A 21,871-nucleotide genomic window follows, 5' to 3' on the forward strand; every position below is an offset into this window, starting at 1 on the left:
TAGCTCGGTACTACTTGATAAGGGACTAAGAGACCTATCTACATACGAGTGACAGGTGTGCACAGAGGTCCCTGCATTTTGACTCTCCCCCCGTGCTGCCTCGACACAAGATACGGTCATTTCAATCATTTTATTCCATAACAGTGGCAGGAAAGCCAAGTGTCCAGCTGCACGTGAGAAAAGCAAAAACTCTGTCCCGAATTCCCCATTCCGTTATTGTTTGTTTCAGCGCAAGACATTTTGGTTAATTTGCGGGAGAGGAGATTAAAGGCGGATATTTCTGTTTGTTTGATCAGCTCTGCCTCCTACGTCATCCCGCGCGTTCTTGGATATGTCTCTTACGGAGTACGAGTACGAGGTACAAGATCTTACTGTTGTGCCGTAGATACTGCTTCAGCCTTTTGGTGAGATGATCAACCCTCGTAAGAGATGCCTACACTTTCGATCCTCTTTTTCCGTTTTTTAATTCCTCGTCTCTGTTGGAAATCCCCATTCCAGCACACTACGAGGAAGATCAGATACACACGACTGACCCGTCTGAGCTGAAATGCGGTACTCGTATGGAATTGAAAACTCCATTGCGATCGTCGGCTTAATCTCTCGGCGGACATTGTCACTGGGATCCCCATGGAAGTTTGATTGGAAGACCCATGCATACCATGTTTGATAGACGCGAACGGTCGTTCCGATGACGAAATCCGGGGGTTTCTGAAACAAATCTACCCTCGTACACCTTTTGCAATCTCAGCCTTGTTGCGGGAGAAAGGAGTCACGGACCTGAGCTGGCGGGAGGAGATTGAATTGTTATTATTGTCTGGACCAAGATCCGTCGAGCCGTCTACCGGGCAACTACATGATACGAGGTACGTACGAGTAGAAGTAGAACAAGTACATCATCTTTGCCCCGTGAGCAGAGATATTGATTTCTTGCACGTGACAAGGCGCATACATTCGTGGTGTTGTTCCGCGTCTGGTCTGCTCTCCCTTGATATCTGACGTGTCATTCCACAGTGGAACTAAGGTATACCTGTGCAGTTCATGCAGGCGCAAAGAACCTCCAACGGCTTCGTTGATTGGCCCCTCACGAATGCTGGGCAGCTACTAGGCGTCGGACAGAGCTGCAGGGTGGCTTTCCCTGCTGTGTGGCAGGAGAACAGGCACGCGGATATGCCCTTCCCCGTCATTCAGATGCAGGTCGCCCCTTTTTTTGTGTTACGTGACGACCAATGCATGAACTGTTTATAAGAGACCAAGATCGCCCTCGTTGACGACAGCTTCTTTGTATTCGTATCTTACTTGTAGGTGGTTTCGAGTCGGCGTCATGAAGCAACCGCGCCGACCAAGAAAAGAAACAACCATCGACCTTCGTCTCCGCACTCGGACAACGGGCACCTCTTATTTCCCTTTTATTTCTTGGGACACTGACGAAATCAGTTGGTTTGGGGGGGAGAAAAGGTCGTTGTGGTTGGTGCTTGGGCCACCGGCCTCCCACCGGGCGTCCACCGGGATTTCTTGAGCTCCGCGGCCCACGGCCCACGGCCAATTTACCGTGCCTCCCAGCCAGACTTGGGCGACTTTTACCCGTTACCTCCAGGCATGCCAAGTGCCGGGCAAAGCTGCGGCAACCCCTAAACCAGGGACGGCCAAAGAGGTGCTTTAGGCGCCATGCTCTGGGGTAACAGGGCATTCTGGACCATTACTGGCTAGAAGGGGGGTTTCTTTGGGCCTCGGGTAATCGAAAGCTGACTCTACCCTTCCCCAGTTCTTGCTCGTACCAACCCCATGGAACTTTCTCGGCCAAAGATATTTCCATTGATTGACTTGTCCGGTGGTATATTCTTTTGGGGGAAGCCCGATAATGATATTCACCCCATCTCTGAAGGCCGCGCACCCCCAAGGATCAGGATAGAAGGACACACCTTTTTCCAAAAACTGTCATTCAAATCCTTCCCCGAGAGAGGTGCGGCGGGCAGCAGGCAGGCGATTACTTTTTTTTCTCTTCTTTTGTCATTGATATCCTTAGGTTGAGGGGACTTGCACTTTCCACGATCCCCCCGCTCCCGGCATCATGGTCTTCTATCCTATGAAATGGGTCCCTTCCCTCCCCGAGATCCCTGATACCGTGCCCATATGCGATTTTATGCTCGATGAGCAATACGGTCGCTCCCCTTACTCCCAGTCCAAGGATGCATACACCTGCGGTCTCACGGGGAAGAGCGTCTCGGCGCGACAACAGAAGGAAGATGTCGACTCGTTGTCTCGCGCACTGGCCAAAGAGTTTGGCTGGGGTGTCAATGAGGGCACCGAATATGACAAAGTCGTGGGCATTTTTGCGCTGAATACGGTACGCTGGGGCCCCTTCGTTGGATGTGATTATATAAAAGGGAATACCAATGCTAACGCACGGGGCGCGATCAGATCGACATCATGACCCTCACCTGGGCAATCCACAGAGTCAATGGCATCTCTGCGCCCGCCAACGCTGCCTTCAATTCCGACGAGCTGAGTTACCAACTCACCAACTCCGGGTCCAAGGTTCTCTTCACCGTGATGCCATTGCTGCAGACTGCCCTGGATGCCGCAGCCAAGTCGAACATTCCCAGGAAAAATGTCTACATTTGTGAAATGCCCAACGACCCTCCCATCCCCAAGGAATTCAAGACCCTGTCTCAATTGACAAGAGAAGGCCGGTCGCTGTCACCGCTGGAACCAATCAAATGGGAGAAGGGTCAAGGTGAACGGCAGACCGCGTTCCTGTGCTACTCCAGTGGTACCTCAGGACTGCCAGTAAGTTCTCTGCGGCGCTAGAGCATGAAAAGCGATGCTGACATGAAATCGCAGAAAGGAGTCATGATATCCCATCGGAACGTTATCGCCAACACCATCCAGATCTCCACGTATGACAAGCCCGCCCGCGACGCAATTGGCCCCAACTATCGTGATGTGGCGCTCGGTCTGCTCCCCCAGTCGCATATCTATGGCTTGATCGTCATCTGTCACTGTTCCACCTACCGTGGCGATCAAGTCGTTATTCTTCCAAAGTTCGACCTGACCAACTATCTCACGGCGATTGAGAAGTTCAAAATCAACACACTCTACATCGTACCGCCCATCATCATCGCCATGGTCAAGAACCAAGATCAGACGAGAAAATACGATCTATCAAGCGTCGTGTCCATCTTTACCGGTGCTGCCCCTCTGGGCAAAGAGACCGCCGAGGAGTTGGCCGCGCAGTTTCCCGCCTGGCAGGTTCGACAAGGCTATGGTCTCACTGAGACATGCACTGTCGTGTGCTCGACATCTCCCCGCGACATCTGGTTCGGTTCTTCAGGGTGTTTGCTCCCCGGATACAAGGCCAAGGTCATGAGCATCGAGGGCAACGAAATCACGGGATACAACCAACCCGGTGAACTCCTCGTCAAGTCCCCCAGCGTCGTGCTCGGGTATCTCAAGAATCAAAAGGCCACCATGGAAACCTTTGTCGACATGCCTGAGGGCAGATTCATGCGGACAGGAGACGAAGTCGAGTTCAGAGTGTCGCCCAACGGCAACGAGCACATCTGGGTGGTGGATCGCATCAAGGAGTTGATCAAGGTCAAGGTGAGTACTTTTCCAAGAAACTGCGAGTGCAGTAAGGACTAACAGGTTGCAGGGTCACCAAGTTGCCCCTGCAGAGCTCGAAGCATGCCTGCTCAACCACCACGCCGTGGCCGACTGCGCGGTAATCCCTGTCTCAGACGACCGCGCCGGTGAAGTGCCCAAGGCCTTTGTCGTCAAGGCCAAGTCGGTAGGACTGGAGGAAAGCGATGCCCTCGTCAAGCGTGACATTATCAAGTACGTCGAGAAGGAAAAGGCCCGGCACAAATGGCTGGCCGGCGGTGTCGAATTCATCGACGTGATCCCCAAGAGCGCCAGCGGGAAGATCCTCCGCAGGCTGCTGAGAGATCGAGAGAAGGAGGCCAGAAGAAAAGCCGGCGCCAAGCTATAACACGGAGCTTTCACCTCCGCAATGGAGGGGAGTTGGCAGGGGGGAGCTTCAAAACTGGGAAGATTGGGAGATCCAGGAGTCTTCTTTGTATCGGGTGCGTGGTTGTGGGAGGCTGTAGATTGTCCAAAGCGAAGATTGCACAAATTGAACAATTGCATACGCTTATCTCTTGAGCTTTTGACTCGATGGCAGTACATACCACAGATGGTTTGGTCCGAAGGACATGTACGCCAAGATACCTGCCTGTCTGCTTGTCTACCTGCTTCTTTTGAAATCACATTTGATCGCATTTGAGAGGCAAGACGAGAGTCATAAGAGGTGTTAAGGTGACGAGCAATATATAGGTACGTCTCTCGAAGCAAGAAAAAGAAAGAACTAGCCAAACCAGCCCATCAATTGTTCTGCAACGGCTCCTTGTACGGAACGAGGTACAGAAAGTAGTCCTAGACCGTGGCAAAATTCGCTCCAAAATATGTGCCTCGCAGAATAATATGCTCGTGGAAGGGCCGACACTACCCCCTCCCCACTTTATACTAACTATATAGTTTGTCAATACCAAATTCTTTCAACAATCAACAATAGCACTGGTGGTTTAGTGGTAAAATCCATCGTTGCCATCGATGGGGTGAGTTGATGAACCCCCCTGCCCTAAGGGCAGTACAGCAAGTTGCTAACATTCAATCGCAGCCCCGTGTTCGAGTAAGTCCGCAATGGTAGTGCAGCTTCAGTTCAAAACTAATAACCATCAAGTTCACGGCCAGTGCAAAGCACATTCTTTTTTGGTTCCCTTTTTTTTCTTTTTTTCCTGCGCAAAGGAGGAGTGGTCTGTGTGCATGAAGGCTTGGCGGCGGCCTAAAAGCCGTGGCATGCGTGGCCATCCACCTAACGATTTTTAGCACTTCAAATTTTAACAAAGGTGGCCGGGCGCTGCTTGACGTACAGCTGGACGTGTTGACAGAGGACAAAGCGCCTTTGCGAGGTAGGGCTCACCTGCTTACCATCGTGACCTCCACGGGCTCTCTGAGCAGGCCTATTGTATGCGTGTTGTAAGGTCTTTCCTCGAGATTTATGGCCAATTGACTAGGCTTTGTCATGCAGTGTATCCCAAGCGGCTTCCGAGCCATAGTTCATTTCTTGACCGAAGACCAAGCATGGTAGTCACTCTATGCCTTTGTAACCTTGCCAATTTTATTTTGGAGTCAAGTTCCGTAGTGCCATCACATCGAGAACCTCGAGGCTTGTCAACAAGACTACGACTACTTCACGCTTTGACGAGTTACACGATGCCCAACATGAAAGTCTCAATGGTGATTTTGGTCAAAAGAACTACCTATCAATGGAATAGCTTAGCTGCCCCGATCTTGAAGGCTCGGCTTCATCAAAGACTGTAAGCGCCGCAAAGCAAAGCGGGTGCAGCAGATTGACCAATAGTCATCCATAAAAGCACCAACTGCCGGAATCGAAGAAGTGCTTACCGCCCATGCCTTATCTGATATTCTGTTAAGTATTGTCTGACCCAATTTCACCACCGATTCAGTTGAGGAAACCTTGCACCTAGTCAAAAAGACAGTCAAGGAGGACATATAACGACGAGCCGCAACATTCACTTTCCGGGGAAAAGAGAACGAACAGGGTCGGAGGTGCGGAGACCGTTCGCTTTCGCTTTTGCTGGCCAGATTTCAACCTTTGAGAAGTTGCTACCATGTTCTTGCGTTGGGGCGGATTGTATATTATCGACGGCGTCCTGTATGGCAGCAGACGCGTCCAATCCCAAACCCGGAATGCCGGCATTGAGGAGTCCTGAATTAGCCGCGATGCCTATGATTTCATCTCTCCGATGGTGAGCATTGCGGATGTGATTGTTGAGCTTAGTAGCATTAGGAAAGACTCCGTTGCATATGGCGCACTCATATAGCTTCTTCGTGGCTTCATCGGCTGAACACAACCCCATGTGACGGGACAGAGACTTCTTCTTTTGGAGTTTCCCGCAGTTTGGGCATGGTAACATCTCGTCGTTCGAGTCTTTGTGGTAGGCTCCGTGTCTCTTGAGCTCGGCTGACGTATGATATGACCTGTGGCAACCTTCATGCAAGCAGAAGTATGTTGGGGGCAAATGGTGCAGCAGGTGTTCCTTGAGGCTGATGACGAATGCAGAGTTTGGACTGTCTTTAAAGTTCCCAGCGGAGAAGTCGCCGATTAGATGAATGGGGCAGAGCACGCATTTACTTTGGGTGCGGCAATGGCTGATCAAGTGGATGATGATATTGTCATTTGTGGTGCAGTTGGTGGCACATGGTTGATATGGACAAATGAATCGCCCCTGGTCATTTCGTTCAAGACCATAGCGAAGAACCACACCACTCTGTTCGGGCAGTGTGCCAACAATGGCCTCGACCTCGGCAGGCTCCTTCGGGCGTCTGATTTCATAGGGGACCCACTCGCTGTTTCGACGTTCGGTAAGCATTCGTTGAAGATCCCTGTTGCTGTCTGCATGTTTCTCTTTCCCGATAGCGACAGAAATCATGCGTAGGACAAACAAATGAGGTGGGCTCTCCGGAACGACTGTCTGAGCCTTGATGTCTTGAATGGCTGACAGCAGAGCTTTCGCCGAATAGAGCTGATGTTGATCCTGGCCGTGAAACACGATGAATGTAATGATGATATTGACATAAACTCTGAAGAATTCATGGAGCCCATCAATGTTGGTGCAGAACCCGTCGATCCCTGACATGGCAATGACGACACGGGTTTGTCGAGCGTCAGCTTTAGCCTCGAGTAAATCAAGGGTTTTGCGAAGCTTTGCGATTTCTTGGGTCTTTGTAGATTGTGCAATGTTGCAGTTCGATGAACAGTGATTGAGGACAATAGGCACATAGTCTGCACTCGAACAGCGAGTGGAACATGGATGGTTCGGAAGTTGACCGTGTATGTGCTCCATGATATGGTTGTGTAAGTCTTGACAGCGAGAAAGTAGTCCTTTAACAACTGTACTGCTCACTTTGTCACTCTTTCGGGCTATCACAATGACCGTTGTGAGAGTTTCGAGTTTCTCAAGGGGGTTCTCAGAACTCTGCAGATATTGGGAAGAACCAACTGCTCGCCCCAAACTGGTAGACGCACTCTACGCTGTCGGCCAAGAAGGAACGTCAATCTTTCTGTGTTCCGAAGGATCGATCTGATGGGATAGGCTTCTTTCGATAGGAAGCGTATGGAGGGGCCCGACGCCGTCGTTTTGGATGAATGTTGCAGGTGAACTCATGTCTAAAGCTCTTTTCTTTCGGCGGTCTTTGTCAACAAGCAGTGGAGAAGTTCCGACGCTGCTGCCACTTTGTGTCTTGCTGATATAGTCGCTGGAATGGTTGATCCGTTCAAGAGCTCCACTCAAGGTTGAGTGCTCAGAGTCACCTGAGACACGAGTCAGTGGGATTTCCTTTCAGAGGATCACAATCACCATCGGTCATACCTGTTGGAGTGTCGTTGATATCGGCATTGTTCTCTGTATTACTGAGTACAAGGGGCTCTGTTCATATAGGTTAGACTAAGAGGCGATCTATCGTCAAAAAGGCCTGAAATTCACCTTGTGAGATACCCGAAAAATCCCAGGAAGACGTTGTGGCTGCTGTCCTCGGGAAGAAACTATCCATACTAGCTTGGGTGGAGGGAGTAGGAGGCACGAGGACACGTTGCGGTGGGATACCTCCGACGTAGGGTGCCGCATGGTGCTTGCGTCGCTGGGGTTGAGAACGGAATCGGGGCACTCGAAGAGCAGGCTGCTTGTCCTTCGGGCCCGAGATTCGAGCATTTGATTGCTGAGAGAGCGTCATGAGGAGGCCTTTGGTAGTGTCGACGAGATGACTTGTGATGCTGGCAATGTGCAGACAACAAAAAGGAGGAGTGACAATAGTTGTTCACTGAAGAGGGTGGTCGGAGCAGGCAGGTGCAGTCACGGATCCCAGAAGGCGCGGCTGGATCAGGGTTGTCAGGTATGACCATGGAGGAGGAAACTACCTGGGTAGTGATGGAGGTATTCTTTGTTTTTCATGCTGGACTGGTATCTGCCTCGCGATCGTCTTACCGATATAATACTTTCTTAGCTTACTTCTCTTCAGGTGTGGCATTCTGATTATCTTTCGGTCCCATGACTTTGAATGAAAATTTCAATGTTGCTGTTGTGCTCGTTACTTAGCGCCGGTGAGGTAGTCTTGGTAGAGATTGATGAATTCGTATTACTTACCCGAAGAAGTCGTTATGAGTGTTGGGTTGGGTTGAATAAAAATGCTGGGCTCTGAATGTCCCGCCACAACAGGGCCCGCCAGGGTCACCCATCGGATTCCGCTAATTGTACGATATCGACTGCGGACGAGGTCGATAAAGGGGATTCAAGCACTGGCCCACAACTAAGGAAAATAGGGAAGTTGCCATAATGGCAGTGGTTGGTTTGTTGAGATTATTCTGTCTTTAAGAACGACAAAGTCTGTGACTCGAGTAACTAAAGGAAAAAAACCCAACAATTACTCGCCAAGACCAGACAATGCTGTCACTTGCCTGGCACTATGGTGCGTCCTTCACTACCAGCGGCTGGCCCTTGAACATCTTGGCGGCTGGCATGATTATGTTTCGGATTTACATCAGGCTGATCAAGGCAATTTGTAGTGGCTCAATGTAGGAAGACGATGGAGTCAACCAAGCAGGTGAGCCCTACCTCGCACTTGACGATTGCTAGAATTCACCCCCCTCATCACCGCCACCACCGCCATAGGCAAAGCCATCCTCGTCATCCCCTTCGCCGCCATCAAAGTAGTTCTCCGCGTTGTAATCATCGGCTTCGCCGTCGTCAGACTCCTCGAACTCGGAATCCACGGGCTCGTCGTCGTCATCGTCGTCATCGTCTCCTGCCTCCTCGTCGCCGTCTGCGCCGTTGTTTTCCTGCGGATCGGGCACGTCGTCGTCGTCGTCATCTTCGTCCTCGTCGGACTCTCCGCCACCGCCGGACCCTTGCTTCTGCCGCTTCCTCTCCTTTGCGCGAATGCTCTCTATCAGAGAGCGTGCCTTTTTTTTGGTCGGCCCGAAATCGTCTTCGGCGTCAAGACCGCGCTTCTCGCGTGATTCGGTCTCGCGGCGCCGTCGCTTCTTCTTTGCTGCCTTTGCCGTCCGTGCGCGGCGAGACCCGGAAAGGAGCGGATCCGAGTCGTCGGTGTCATTTCCTTCCTCGTCAGCAATCTTGGCCGAGGCGTCTTCGCCTTCTTCGTCGTCTTCGAGTACAAGGACCTCTCGCTTCCGCTTCAGTGATTTGCGATTCGGGGTATTCGTCGTCACGTCGATATCCGCCGACAGCCAGAGCGGACTCTTCTTTTCCGGGTCGAGGAGGGGCCAGAGTTCTTGTGGAAAGTATTTCAAGGCTAGAAGTTGATAGGAGATTAGCCAGAGTCTCTCCTACATCCTTTGTCCCAACCAAAAGCTCTGTTGCGTCCCAGCAATTTGTTGGAGAGCGGTTTAGTGACGTACCGTACTCTCTCCCACTCCCCTTCAAGTCCGGTAAAGTCCTCTTCTTCTTGTGATATTTGGCCGTGTACTTGTCCTGATCGTTGAACGGATCAAACCCCGCGCGCTTGAGTGTTGTGCCCGTCTTTTCATCCGCAATGCTACTGGGATCGAGGGTCGCAAAGTACGGTCCATTGCGAGTGCGGGTGCGGAAGGATAGGTAGCGACTGACGGCTGCGAGTTCGCGGGATGTCGGCGGGCGAGGGACGGGGAGATCGATATCCTGTAAAAGTTTTGAGAGCGCCCCAGTCAGGACTGTTTGTCTGTGAAGGTGGTTTTTGGTGGTAATGTATCTTGGGAGAGGGGGTCAGGGGCAAACGGTACTGGAAATAGTGCCTGTGGCTTTTTCTCGGTCGGCGCGAGAGAAATGTCGTCGTCGTCGTCAAAGTCCAATTCGGGAGGCAGGGGGCCTTTTCGACCGCCTCCACCACGTCCTCTTCCCCGTCCACCTCGCGACATCGTGGTCTGTCAGTCGAGGAGCATCTGTCATGGGATGTTGGAGTTCATGCTCCAATGTGCTAGTCGGAAGTCTGGTAACTGAGGATATTGTGGTGCAGAAAACAGTGGTGCTAATCCTAGCAGTTAGATCTCTTTGCAAAGAACGTCGCAACAGAAAATCGGTCGGCAGAATTTGGGGGAGGTGGGGCAGTCATCTCACCGCCTTGACGAGGCTGCGCAAGGCTAAGATCTCCACATTATCGATGACTGAGAATTACGACGAAGCGTCTGATCCGAGTACCAAAAGCCAGATACATATAGCCCACTCTGAAACATTGCTTTTTTATCTACAGCGGAAATATGTACTATTCAATGCTAATCTAGCCACCGTTCCTCGCTGCAATCAACGAGATCGGCCACTCCATCCACTCCGACCAGTGAGGTCCGAGGTGTGAGGATATGGCCTCAATCAGAATACGACCAGAGTCCCCCACGGCCCAACATTCTGTATAAAATGTCATCAAGGCTGCAAAGTATCCCAGGATAATCAAGGCTTCGGGTCTCCGTTGATTGAGTCTTTCGAGGAAGTCGGGTTTGAGCTGTACGGGCCACGCCATTAACCAGCGGATGGTTGTGTGTCTTTCATCAGGCACTTTGGATACCGCAAACGCCCACTGCAGCCTCTCAATCGCTGATTCGTATGCGTCCCTTGATTGGTCTGCCAGGTCTGGATTCGTGTTTAACTTGGACAAGTCGCGGCAAGGCTGAGGAATTTGGTAAGGTTTCTGAGGCTGTTGGATTTCGAACATTGTTTTGAGTTCGGTCTGCTTCAGATATTGGTACCAGTCTTTGATGATGAGTTTGGGGACGTTGCGCATAAGCATGACGCAGTCGATGACGTGGTCGAGATACTGGTTCGAATCTAGGCCAGCCGTGCGAGAGGGGTCGGCGAGGATATGAACCGCAAGCAGCAAGGAAAAGAAGAGAACGGCGCCACAATTTGAGGCGTTGATGTCCCTCTCTACGCTGTTGAACTGGTTGAGAGCCAAAGTTTGTAGTTCCGTAGATGCAGTATGGTACCATGTGGCGTTGTCAGGCTTCGTGTGTGCGAGATGCAGCGCCGAGATTGCCAACAGCTCGTGCATGAGGAAAGGGAAGGATAAGGCCATACGAACTACCGTTCCTTGCCATATATACTGTACAGGTCCTTCGGCGTGGAATGTTTTGTATGTGGAAGTGAGGAATTGGTGCAAGAGTTCCAGATGCTGCATATTTAGGTTCGGGTCAAATGGCCCAGAAGGCGTAACAAGGGGCACAATACTGGATTGCTCGTGGCCCTGCGGTCCTCGCTGGTCTGGAGTAGACGGCTGAGATGCACGCGCAACATTGGTTTCCGTGGCTGTGGCCTTCATCGATGGAGGGGATGTGCTTGAAGCAAAGTTGCAGCCCAGCTCGGCGGTCTGGCAATTAATACATCGAGGGCGATGTTCATCACACTAAGTCGATTTTTCAGTAACTGGTTCAAGTGCGGTTTCCCGCTGAGTGCCCAACGTCCTGCACTCACCTTGATGTGCCTTTTTTTGCAGGCGAGACAGCCATTTCGAGACTTTTTGTGCGGTCTTCGCGGCATTGGGATCTTTCGTTGTCAGAGCGACACAGCGATAGTTCAAGGAATATTGCCCAATGAGACGGATATCTTGTCAGGCAGAGGATGCAGGGACGAATCGACTCGGGCGCTGTTGAGTAGGATTGGACAGCAGCCGGGCTGACCGTATCCGAAGAGAAATTGCGGTTGCCTGAATACCTCACGAATCTGGGCCTGCATATCGTCTACGGCCAAACGAGGAGGTGGAACCAGTGCTAAGGCTGAACAATAGGTGTAGTTTATGGAGCACCATTTCTAGTGTATCGTCTGTACAGAGATCGTCAGTAAACGAGGTTGTGTTGGTGATGTATTGGGCGGGAAACAATGGAGGTGGCAAACCCTACCGCTAGTGGGATTCAGAAGGCTCCTTTCTGCGGAGATGGACGATTGAGATGTGAAGAGCCAAACTCTCAGCAGTGTAGAGTCGGCAATAATCGAGGTCTACTTCCAACTTGGCAGGCAGTGGGACAATGGACAATGGCATCGTGTATGGAGGTATTGTTGAGGTTGGAAATGAGTTGGGGCGGCACGCAGAATTCTCCAGGTAGCAAAGGCAACTTCGCCTCGAACGTATTTTATATTCTCAACTACATTAACTCCAGTTGTCGGATACTTTTTCGTCGCATTGTTCTGTTTGTCAGATAGCATGCATTGGGATTTCAGGGGATTCGGTGCTTGCCATCCCCTTCAGCATTTGATCCTGTCATCGCATGCCCGTCCAACGACCCTCTCTACACCATCCCTGTTCAAGTCGACATGTTAGCGAACCTCTGCTTCCTCCTCTGTGGTTAGATCTGTCACCTGCGACGCTATTTGCAGTTTCTCAATTTGCAGCCCCCGAAGTCGTTCACCATGTCAGCAGCAACTTTGATTGTCCCTGCGCTGATCACCGGTTCAAACACAGTCAAAACTGAATTCGGGCGCATCAGCCACCACCGGTCGCATATCCATGACCGACAGTATCTACGCTCTGAATGCACTCCCGAAGCCTGACTATGTCTCTAGCGATCTTCCGAACCTGATTTGCAGCCAAAAGTGAAAGACATGGCATGGACGTATAGCCCGGTGGATTCTTCCGCGGACAACACGACCGCCACATCTTCTAGCCCCGAGGCGACGTGAAGTGTGCGCGACAAGGAACACCGGCTTACGAGTATACACAAGATGTTATGCTGTTAAAGGCGACTTCCAGCACGCACCGAAGAATATGCTGGGTTGGCACTGATACAAGAAAGAGGAGCACATAGTCAATGCTAGTCACCCAAGAGATAAACAACCAACAAGACAACAATGGCCTAACGAGTGTACACGATTGAGAGAGCAGCGAAGCATTGCAGCACGGGAGACACCTGGACAACAACCCAACAAAGTATACTGAAGCCGAAGCATCTTACAGCAGGACCCAGAGAGGACCGCGCAAAGGTCAATGCCTCGATCGCGGGGGACCAGGTGATGAGTACCTTGGCTGCGTGATGCTGAAACTCTCGTTGTTTTGGTCGTAGAAAAGCACCTCAGCGCAGCCTCGGAGGCTGCTCGTCGTTGATTGGCTCCAATGATTTTTCTGTCCTGCCAAGCTCCTCTTCCGATTTTCATGCCATTGACTCATCTCTGTGCTCCGTGATGGCAAAAGCGTAAGATTCTTCAGACTGACTTGTCGAAATTCAAGATTACCACTCATTGTCTCTTGTCCCTACTGACTTGGTGTTCATTTCCCGCGACATCAAGCACGTCACCTGGTGAATCTAGCTGAATACAGATCCCTCAGACTACCAGCCCTCGTCAAACATGCCCGGTCGCTCAGAAGTCGCCTATTTCGGGGCTGGTCCCGCCCCTCTTCCTACCCCTGTCATTGAGAGTGCCGCCCAAGCATTTGTCAATTTCCAGGACACCGGGCTCTCACTGGCAGAGATCTCGCACCGGTCTCCTACCGCAAACAAGGTCCTCGCCGACGCCAAGGACGCCTTGGCAACTCTGTACAATATCCCCACAGATGAGTACGATGTGATGTTCATGGAAGCAGGCGGCACCGGAGAATTCAGTGCCGCCCTTCAGAATCTGGTGGGTTGTTGGATTGAACGTCGTCGGAGAAAGGCCGTGGCGGAGCTAGGGGAAGGCAAGGAAGCCGAAGTCCTAGAGCGGGTCAAGAAGGAGATCGAGGCAGAGTTGAAGGTTGATTACCTGGTAACCGGGTCATGGTCTCTCAAAGCTTGCCAGGAAGCTACGAGACTCATCGGTGCAAAATATGTCAATGTTGCCACTGACGCTCGGAAGAGCAATGGCGGCAAGTTTGGGAAGATCCCGGATGAGGGCGAGTGGAACCTAACACCAAAGGGGAGTGCATTGACTTATTTGTGCGACAACGAGACCGTCGATGGTGTCGAATTTCCCGACTTTCCCAAAGCTTTGGAGAACACCAGCGGGAATGAGGAAGAGGACAGGATCGTGGTGGCAGACATGTCGAGCAATTTTCTGAGCCGAAAAATCGACGTTCGGAAATATGCGGTCATCTTCGTGAGCCAATGATTCCATTTGTGTCCCCCGATGCGGCGCTAACTATTATCAGGGCGGTGCTCAGAAGAATCTCGGTATTGCCGGCATTACTGTGGTTATCATTCGGAAGTCCTTGCTCAGCCTCGTACCCTCCCCAGCATTCCTCCACGCCTTATCCCCTGTGATCCCGACCTCGGGATGTCTGCCGCCCATCATGCTCTCCTTCTCAACCATTGCAGCAAACAACAGTCTCTACAATACACTTCCGATCTTCAACCTGTATGTTGCGACGTTGGTCCTGCAGCGTCTCGTTTCCACATTCGGCTCTACCAAAGTCTCTGGTCAGGAAGAGGTGGCCAATCAAAAAGCCAGACTCTTGTATGAAACCCTTGATTCTCACCCAGAGACGTACTACGTCGTCCCGCACAAAAGCGCAAGGAGCCGGATGAACATTTGCTTTCGAATCATCTCAGGGCCGAAAGCAGGCAGCGGAGAGGTAGTGCCGGACGAGGCCAAAGAGAAGGCGTTCTTGACCGGTGCGGAACAGCGCGGGCTCCTCGGCCTCAAAGGTCACCGATCTGTTGGAGGGATCAGGGCGAGCAACTACAATGCCGTCCCACTGGAGAATGTACAGAAACTAGCTAGCTGGTTGGTGGAATTTGCCAAGTCATGACCTGACATTGGTTGGCCGGGTCAAACATCCAGTAAGGAGAAAAATGACCGGTTTCGGAAGTTTGACGGTCCTCATCGACCGGACCGGCGGTCAGAAGGCTACCACTAGGCATGAAAAGTATTGCTGTTTATTAGGAATGAAGAGAATATATACAACGGCGTCTTGATTCTGGCCAACGGTGCTAGTACCAGTTTTCTTGAGTCAATGCTCGTCGTTCGAAATCTAGCAATGTTCAGGCCGATTCGATCAGAATCAAAGTCGCTCGCCCCGGGTGCGACTGCTGAAGGCCTGGCACCAGGATAGTGGACAACAAGAATGATTCAAGGTGGTACCCTGCCGTTTGCGAATCGTCATTGGCCTGTGTGTACTCGATATCCTGCAACCTCGACCCAAGAGCGGAATAATCTCCTCACTTGCCCAGGACGATTCCGATCGGGGCGGGACGACCTAAGTAAGCGATTCTTATTTCGACGTACCGGCACGGGTACCTCGTTCGGTAGTATGTTATTGTCCCACGTCTTTCCCAAACATGTCACAAAGATACTTCCGGAGTGAAAAACATCCTTGGTGGGAGATGAGCATTTCTTACATTCTAAGACGTGGATAAAGTCGTTGCCTCTACCTCGCCAGGACCCAAAACTCGACCATCAACGCGTTTCCCAAACTACTCCTCTCCGTCCGAACACCGGGTTTGCCCCAAATTGTCACCAAGTACACTGGCCAGGACTGCTGGATCAGGCTTGAGATCCGCAAAGCCGCTTTTTTGAGTCGCCTCCATTGGAACCGGCGACTACAATGTCAGGAGGTGGGTGCGGCCGCGCCACCGCTTCCGCTCGCACCACCGCTTCCGCTCGCACCACCGCTTCCGCTCGCACCAGGAACCCGGCTCCTCAACGTGCTCGACGATGGCAGAATCTTACTGAACGCGCCCCTGATGCCTGATGGCTTTTCCCTCCCGGGTGTGAGTTCAGTTCCTTCGGGCACACTCCCGTTGATACAAAAGGCGACTCCGGCCACGAGGATATTCGCCGTGTCGCTATCTGCTGGGGCTTTCGGAGCACTTGTGTGAGACTCGCCCGGCAGCAAGACGGTTTTGGAGTTTGTCAGCCTTGTGGAGCTCACGGCAAAGGCCGATCCGTCATAGTCGACAATCTAATTGTAAAAAAAGGTCAGTTGAAGGGGGACGCAGTGTCTCCCGCGCGCCGGACGCGAGAAGTGGAAAGTGTGAAGGAAGCAAAACTTACCTTCATGGTCCCTGGGACGACTGGCTTAGTCTCCTGCGCCGAAAATACGTTCACTAGGTGGCCCTTTGTCTTGCGGTCTGCAAACCATTTGTTGGAGGATTCCGTGATGGCTTTTGATTCATTCGAGTTTACTGCCAGCCCCCGGATCTGGGCCGAGGTCGCATGAGGCACCAGGTTCGCTAAGAGAATTCCTGGCTGGCCCCAAGGAGAACCCTGACCAGGAGAACAAAGTCGGAATATGCCTAGACACGAGTCCAATAGTGTACCCCATTGTGTTCTTCGCTGAGTAACGGCTGTCGCGGGATTTGGCCTTTGACCGCTGACCTCCTCAAAGGCTAACCCCATGGCCTGTTCAGGGCGTGTTAGCCCGGTTGCGTTGTAATGTCTCGAGGGGAGGGACAAAGGCTCGAAGTCAACGTTTTAACTCACCGCCAGAATTTCCATACCACCCATGCTGTGACCAACGGCTACCCACCGCCTCCCACGCACTTCTCTTGCAATGACATCCAAAAGCTCCGGCGCCGTGGAGCTGATGCTCAGACTGACGTTCGCCGGGCTGGTCGGCGTGGTTTGCCAGCCCACCTCAACGACTTCGACGTTTTCGCCAATCAAGGGCTCGAGCAGTTGATTGAGCTCTGTCGCCCAGCTGGTGCCATCTGCTCCGAGGAACGCAGACTCAGAACTGTTCAACCCGTGGATAAGAACGACGCTGGAGGCGATGGTGTTAGCTCGAGCAGAACTGTCGCACCACCAATGCAAGTATCGACTGTCACGATGCGTGCCGGGGGGACTTACACAATTTCTGCTTCAGGTACTGATACGAGTGCACGGGCGGTCGGGGCCAAACTCGACGCGGTCGAACCGCTAGGAACTGCAGGTGCCTGTGTGACGGGAATCGTCGTTGTTCCTTTTCCTTTCCCACGGAAGAACGACATTTTGATAACAGATGAAAACAAAGAGGGAGTTGAGGCTGGAGTAAAAAAGGAGGGAGTGCGAAGCAGTTGGCCCTTTTTGTACGGCTGGCGACCCCGGCGATGCCTGTCTTCTTTGAAATTAGGATAATGGTACTACGAAGAGAGGCTTCCCCGAGACCCGACCCGTCTTAGCTATATAGAGCATGTGCAGTGCCTGTGGACGACATGAGGGCTGCGGCGTCCAAGAATGGATATGGACAACAGCCTCGATCTGCCTCTTGAGACTCTAGTTTCCGCCCGAGTCCAAAAATAGATCGACATGACCAAAAACTTCCCTTTCCTAGCTGGGGAGTGCGTGGGAAAGTAGAACAACGATTCAAGCGAATGGCGCAAACCCCATTGGAGAGGCTGGATGAGAACGAGAGGGAGGTTTTGCAGGGCCCGGAGACCCGCCGCCGCAGGAAGACTTGGTCGTTCGTGTCAGACTACATGTCGCATTGTAGAGGCACGGGATTCGCAATGTCGCAATCGCCATTCCTCCCTAGGGCGAGACCCGCTAGGAGCAGAGGCATCGCGGGGCAGCATCCCTGTGAACGTACAATAACGGCCCCCCGGAGGGGCGGGGTCGAGGAGAGGGAAAAAGGGGAGGGGGGGATGGGGGCGAAGGCGAAGGGCATGGGGTTTTTGGAATTCTGGCAATACCATCTCATGTCATCCGCCTTTGGCCGAAAACGTACCATCGAGGGCCAGAAGACACGGGACCGGTATCTATTAGATGGCTCATGTGGCTTGGATGCGTGATTTCGACATGGGAAACCTAGCTAGGTCTAGTCGCCAAGGATTGTTGAATGACAACTTGCATATACTATTGCCCCTTTAGTAGTGCCAAGAAAGACTAGGAGTCAACATAAGTGGGGGCCGGTGGAGCTTCCAATGGTACCTTACTTGCCTTTCTTGTGTAAGTCAGCCACCGAGGTCATGGTAAGGACCCTATCCGAACGTGAACGTATGTACATACCTCTTTCACATACGCGCCCGGAAACAAGAGCCGGCTGAAGGATTCCCTGACACAACTAACTTGGCACGCCTTGTAGGAATCTCGGGAATCCCACAGTCAGCCTCCTACATCTGTCTGATTTCGGTGCAAGTGGCGCGCATTTCCCCACCGTGTGGCTTAGAAACACTCTTGGCATGTCATGACCTAGACTTCTAACGGCTCGAGCAGCTGCTACATGTGGGAGTTTGCACTCGGGTTTAATAGAGGTCCTAATTGCGGATGTAATCAATCCCAATGGATAAAAAGATCTCGGGATTTCTACCAGAGCGAGTGCGACTGAGGGGCGGAGGGCCAGGCGGTTTATTCTATTCTCGCCCATGTGTGCTGAAAATAGTAATGAATGCAACTGACAGGGATCCCGGAGCGAAGACCTCTTGCTAGACTCGATATGGGCACACATGCTGAGCCCGTATCAGGACGAGTATAATAGAGCCGCCCCGAGCTTTCTCATGCAACACGTTCATCTCTCGACACATCCATTGAGAACACTTTTACCGCGGTCGCGTCAGAAGATATGGACCACGACCACGACTACGGGTACGACGACCACCATGACTGGCATGGAGGAGCTGGTGAGACCGGGGACCATGGGTACGGAATGACTGGTGAGGGCGACGACCAGCATCCCACGTGGGACTCGGTCTTGTCAGAGATACACGTCCACATCGATACCTACGAACAGCATCAAATGGACAACACTGGTACGTCGGCGCGGTAAATCCCCTTTGAAGTATTCTTTTTCCCGCCTCACGGACTGACATTTGTCAAACCTTTTGTTCTTTGTGGTAGCGCCCGAAGAAGACAAGCAGAACAATATGCGCCGCACCCTGAAAGCCATCAAGCGACTTGCGAGACAACTGCGAGAGATGGACCCCACCAGCGAAGAGGCCCATGAGTATTACAAATTGACCAAGCGCGCGCACAGGGGCAGATATGCAGGCGAGCATGAGGACGAGGACGAGGACGAGGAGGGAACGGGTGCGATTGAATACAAATTGGAGATGATGGCGGAATCTGACGACGACTCTGGAATGGACTCGGACTCGGACGCCGAACAGGACGACCCTGAGAATGGCTGGGCTGATGATCCGGAGGGAGGCTGGGACCATGGTCATGGTGAGGGTGAGGGTGAGGGTGAGGAAGGGTACGGTGGTGAGGAGGACCCTGGACAAGGGGGTGAATGGGGGAACGATTATCACCACGGAGGCGACCACGAAGGGAACGGTTACGACCATGGAGCTGACCACGACGGCAATGGTCATGGACAGGGAGATGATTACGACGGGCATGATGATGAACATGGCGGGCAGAACCACGGCCACGGCCACGACCAGCACCAATATGGTCACGGCGATGGCGGGTATCAGGGAGGCGACAATGACTATGACCAGCCAGAGTACTCGCCGCACCACCATGGCCATTGCTAGTGGGCTCGCATATCAAGCCGAGGAGCAGGAGGCACACCGGAGGCGATACAGGCTGGTGGGCTGCATTTGGATTGGTTCACCGGCGCATGTTTGTAGATTATTGGAAGACGAGTTCTGCATGCAAGTACAAACTCCCCAACCTGAGTGCATTGATTGAACTTGTATGTAGTCACTCGAGGCCCACGCGGGCCGCCGGCCTGAGCCGCAGGCGGAGTCCCACATCGCCTTGGCACGCCAAGCCCGGCCATCGGAGGGGAAAAAAATGTCCCCCATGACAGACGGTGGTAAGACTTTTTGTCATGACATGCTGTTCCCCCCACCAGGTCAAGTCTCTTGCCCGGAGGATAGTTTGCTTCCTCTTGCAACTCGCCGGAGTTCCACAATGCTCGTCTCGAGCCGCATAGCTTTGGAGAAAGATGACCGAACAAGGCCGCGACAGATCCGCCCTGGTCCTCTACGGGACAGAAACTGGCACGGCGCAAGACCTGGCCGAAGAGGTCGGCCGCACCCTTGAGAGACTGCGTTTCCGGACCGACGTTCTGGGGCTGGACGCCGCCACACACGGCCTTCTCCACCAATACACCCTCGCAGTCTTCGTCGTCGCCACCACGGGACAGGGTGACTTCCCCGAGAATGCTCGGCGGTTTTGGACCGGCCTCCTCCGTAAGAAACTCGCCGCCACCACGTTGGCTGGTGTTGACTATGCACTCGCAGGCCTGGGGGATACCTCGTACCCCAAGTTCAACTGGGCCGCGAGGAAGTTGGACAAGCGGCTTCGTCAGCTGGGCGCTTCGCCACTCGTCGAGCCGTGCGAGGCTGACGAACAGGGCGACGAGGGCACCGACGGCGCCTTTCTGAGCTGGCTACAACTGTTTCGGGAGACTGTATTGGACACCTTCCCTCTCGCGGACGGTCAGGACCCAGTTCCCAACGATGTTCTTCTGCCGACTAAATGGCGCCTGGAACGGGCCTCGGGACACCCTGCTGCGTCTGGCGCCTCGCCAATCGCCGACAGCAACCATCGGCCTTCTTCAACTACTACTGGGCCCAACGTTCCTCCGAATTCCTTCTCCGTATCTTTGGAGTGTAACCAACGAGTCACCCCGCTGGATCACTGGCAAGATGTTCGGTTCATGAGTCTCAAAACCTCTGCAAAAATCCCTTACATGCCTGGTGACGCGCTCGCCATTTCCCCGCAGAATATCGCAGAGGACGTGGAATCTCTGATCACCCGCATGGGCTGGCAACGTGTCGCGGATGTGCCGATCCGCCTTGTGTCAACACGACGGTCGACTTCGGCCACCACTTTGGCCAGTCTGGCAAGCGATGCGATCTTCCGCCGCGCCAGTCTCACCCTCCGAGGCCTTCTGACCGAGTATTTGGACATCAACGCCATTCCACGCCGGTCCTTCTTTGGCTGCATCGCAAACTACACCAACAACGACATGCACAAGGAGCGACTTCTCGAATTTACGGACCCGCAATACCTCGACGAGTACTACGACTACGCGACCCGTCCCAGGCGGAGTATCCTCGAGATCTTGCAGGAGTTTGACTCGGTACATCTGCCCTGGGAGGAAGTCACCAGTATCTTCCCGGCGATGCGCCCGAGACAGTTCAGCATAGCGAGCGGCGGACTGTTGAAGAGCACCGAGGACGGATCGACCAAATTCGAACTGTTGGTCGCCATCGTCAAGTACAGGACCGTCATCAAGCGCATCAGAGAGGGTGTGTGTACACGCTACCTGGCGCAATTGCCGGTGGGCACCACGCTGCAGGTCTCCCTGAAGACGGAAGGTCGGTTCTCCAGGGCGGGTGAGTTGGCTGACCAGAGCCACATCCTCGTCGGTGCCGGCACGGGCATCGCGCCTCTCCGGGCACTCATTTACGAAAAGGCCATGCAAGACCAGGTCTCGGGCCCGACGGCGCTCTTCTTTGGCTGCCGCAACGCGAGGTCAGACTATTTCTTTCGCGACGAGTGGACCGCGCTTCAGACAAGGGATCCCGCAACCGCCCGCCTCGAAGTCGTCACGGCCTTCTCCCGAGACCAGACGTCCAAGGTCTACGTCCAAGATCGGATGCGCGAGCGAAGCCGCTTGATCTGCCAGTTTCTCAGGGACAAGGCCGCCACGGTCATCGTGTGCGGATCCTCCGGCCAGATGCCCAAGGCTGTCAGGCAGGCGTTGGTCGACGCTCTTGTCCAGCAGGGCAAGAGCACCGAGAACGAAGACAAGGCTTTGAGCGGACAAGGAATGGTCCCTGTCGAGGAGGAGCCGATACAGACCGAAGAGGACGCGGAGAAGTACCTCGCAAGACTGGAGAAGGTGGGCAGATACAAACAGGAGACGTGGTAGCAGAGAATTCCAGGTTCTTCTTGTCCCATGTCTTATCTTGGTGGAATAGACTCGTGATCAAACCATGGGGTCATGTCTGTTGGTCGAAGAGGTTTACAAT

At 53.0% G+C, this 21,871-nt stretch overlaps 9 protein-coding genes across 9 annotated transcripts; 4 read left to right on the forward strand and 5 right to left on the reverse strand.

Annotated features, from left to right (window-relative positions):
• Positions 1 to 2,068: 2,068 nt before the first annotated feature.
• On the forward strand, positions 2,069 to 3,988 carry AYO20_02998 (hypothetical protein; the record flags this gene model as incomplete). The annotated part of the gene is made up of 4 exons (XM_022641302.1): positions 2,069 to 2,344; positions 2,419 to 2,787; positions 2,842 to 3,600; positions 3,653 to 3,988. The coding sequence occupies 4 exons, from the start codon at positions 2,069 to 2,071 to the stop codon at positions 3,986 to 3,988; spliced, it is 1,740 nt and encodes a 579-aa protein (XP_022502833.1).
• Positions 3,989 to 5,591: 1,603 nt separating this feature from the next.
• Positions 5,592 to 6,926, reverse strand: AYO20_02999 (hypothetical protein; the record flags this gene model as incomplete). The annotated part of the gene is made up of 1 exon (XM_022641303.1): positions 5,592 to 6,926. The coding sequence occupies one exon, from the start codon at positions 6,924 to 6,926 to the stop codon at positions 5,592 to 5,594; it is 1,335 nt and encodes a 444-aa protein (XP_022502834.1).
• Positions 6,927 to 7,109: 183 nt separating this feature from the next.
• AYO20_03000 (hypothetical protein) lies at positions 7,110 to 7,812 on the reverse strand (the record flags this gene model as incomplete). The annotated part of the gene is made up of 3 exons (XM_022641304.1): positions 7,110 to 7,393; positions 7,452 to 7,484; positions 7,566 to 7,812. The coding sequence occupies 3 exons, from the start codon at positions 7,810 to 7,812 to the stop codon at positions 7,110 to 7,112; spliced, it is 564 nt and encodes a 187-aa protein (XP_022502835.1).
• An 895-nt stretch (positions 7,813 to 8,707) lies between these two features.
• Positions 8,708 to 9,988, reverse strand: AYO20_03001 (hypothetical protein; the record flags this gene model as incomplete). Its single annotated transcript, XM_022641305.1, has 3 exons — positions 8,708 to 9,387; positions 9,494 to 9,792; positions 9,849 to 9,988. The coding sequence occupies 3 exons, from the start codon at positions 9,986 to 9,988 to the stop codon at positions 8,708 to 8,710; spliced, it is 1,119 nt and encodes a 372-aa protein (XP_022502836.1).
• A 359-nt stretch (positions 9,989 to 10,347) lies between these two features.
• Positions 10,348 to 11,597, reverse strand: AYO20_03002 (hypothetical protein; the record flags this gene model as incomplete). Its single annotated transcript, XM_022641306.1, has 2 exons — positions 10,348 to 11,463; positions 11,532 to 11,597. 2 exons carry the CDS (start codon positions 11,595 to 11,597, stop codon positions 10,348 to 10,350), a joined length of 1,182 nt encoding a protein of 393 aa, XP_022502837.1.
• A 1,800-nt stretch (positions 11,598 to 13,397) lies between these two features.
• AYO20_03003 (phosphoserine transaminase) lies at positions 13,398 to 14,775 on the forward strand (the record flags this gene model as incomplete). The annotated part of the gene is made up of 2 exons (XM_022641307.1): positions 13,398 to 14,123; positions 14,176 to 14,775. The coding sequence occupies 2 exons, from the start codon at positions 13,398 to 13,400 to the stop codon at positions 14,773 to 14,775; spliced, it is 1,326 nt and encodes a 441-aa protein (XP_022502838.1).
• A 798-nt stretch (positions 14,776 to 15,573) lies between these two features.
• Positions 15,574 to 16,954, reverse strand: AYO20_03004 (hypothetical protein; the record flags this gene model as incomplete). The annotated part of the gene is made up of 4 exons (XM_022641308.1): positions 15,574 to 15,927; positions 16,020 to 16,367; positions 16,449 to 16,758; positions 16,815 to 16,954. 4 exons carry the CDS (start codon positions 16,952 to 16,954, stop codon positions 15,574 to 15,576), a joined length of 1,152 nt encoding a protein of 383 aa, XP_022502839.1.
• A 1,550-nt stretch (positions 16,955 to 18,504) lies between these two features.
• On the forward strand, positions 18,505 to 19,417 carry AYO20_03005 (hypothetical protein; the record flags this gene model as incomplete). Its single annotated transcript, XM_022641309.1, has 2 exons — positions 18,505 to 18,691; positions 18,780 to 19,417. The coding sequence occupies 2 exons, from the start codon at positions 18,505 to 18,507 to the stop codon at positions 19,415 to 19,417; spliced, it is 825 nt and encodes a 274-aa protein (XP_022502840.1).
• Positions 19,418 to 19,833: 416 nt separating this feature from the next.
• AYO20_03006 (hypothetical protein) lies at positions 19,834 to 21,771 on the forward strand (the record flags this gene model as incomplete). Its single annotated transcript, XM_022641310.1, has 1 exon — positions 19,834 to 21,771. The coding sequence occupies one exon, from the start codon at positions 19,834 to 19,836 to the stop codon at positions 21,769 to 21,771; it is 1,938 nt and encodes a 645-aa protein (XP_022502841.1).
• Positions 21,772 to 21,871: the final 100 nt, after the last annotated feature.

Source organism: Fonsecaea nubica (assembly GCF_001646965.1).
Source record: "Fonsecaea nubica strain CBS 269.64 chromosome Unknown Scaff13, whole genome shotgun sequence".
NCBI lineage: Eukaryota > Fungi > Ascomycota > Eurotiomycetes > Chaetothyriales > Herpotrichiellaceae > Fonsecaea > Fonsecaea nubica.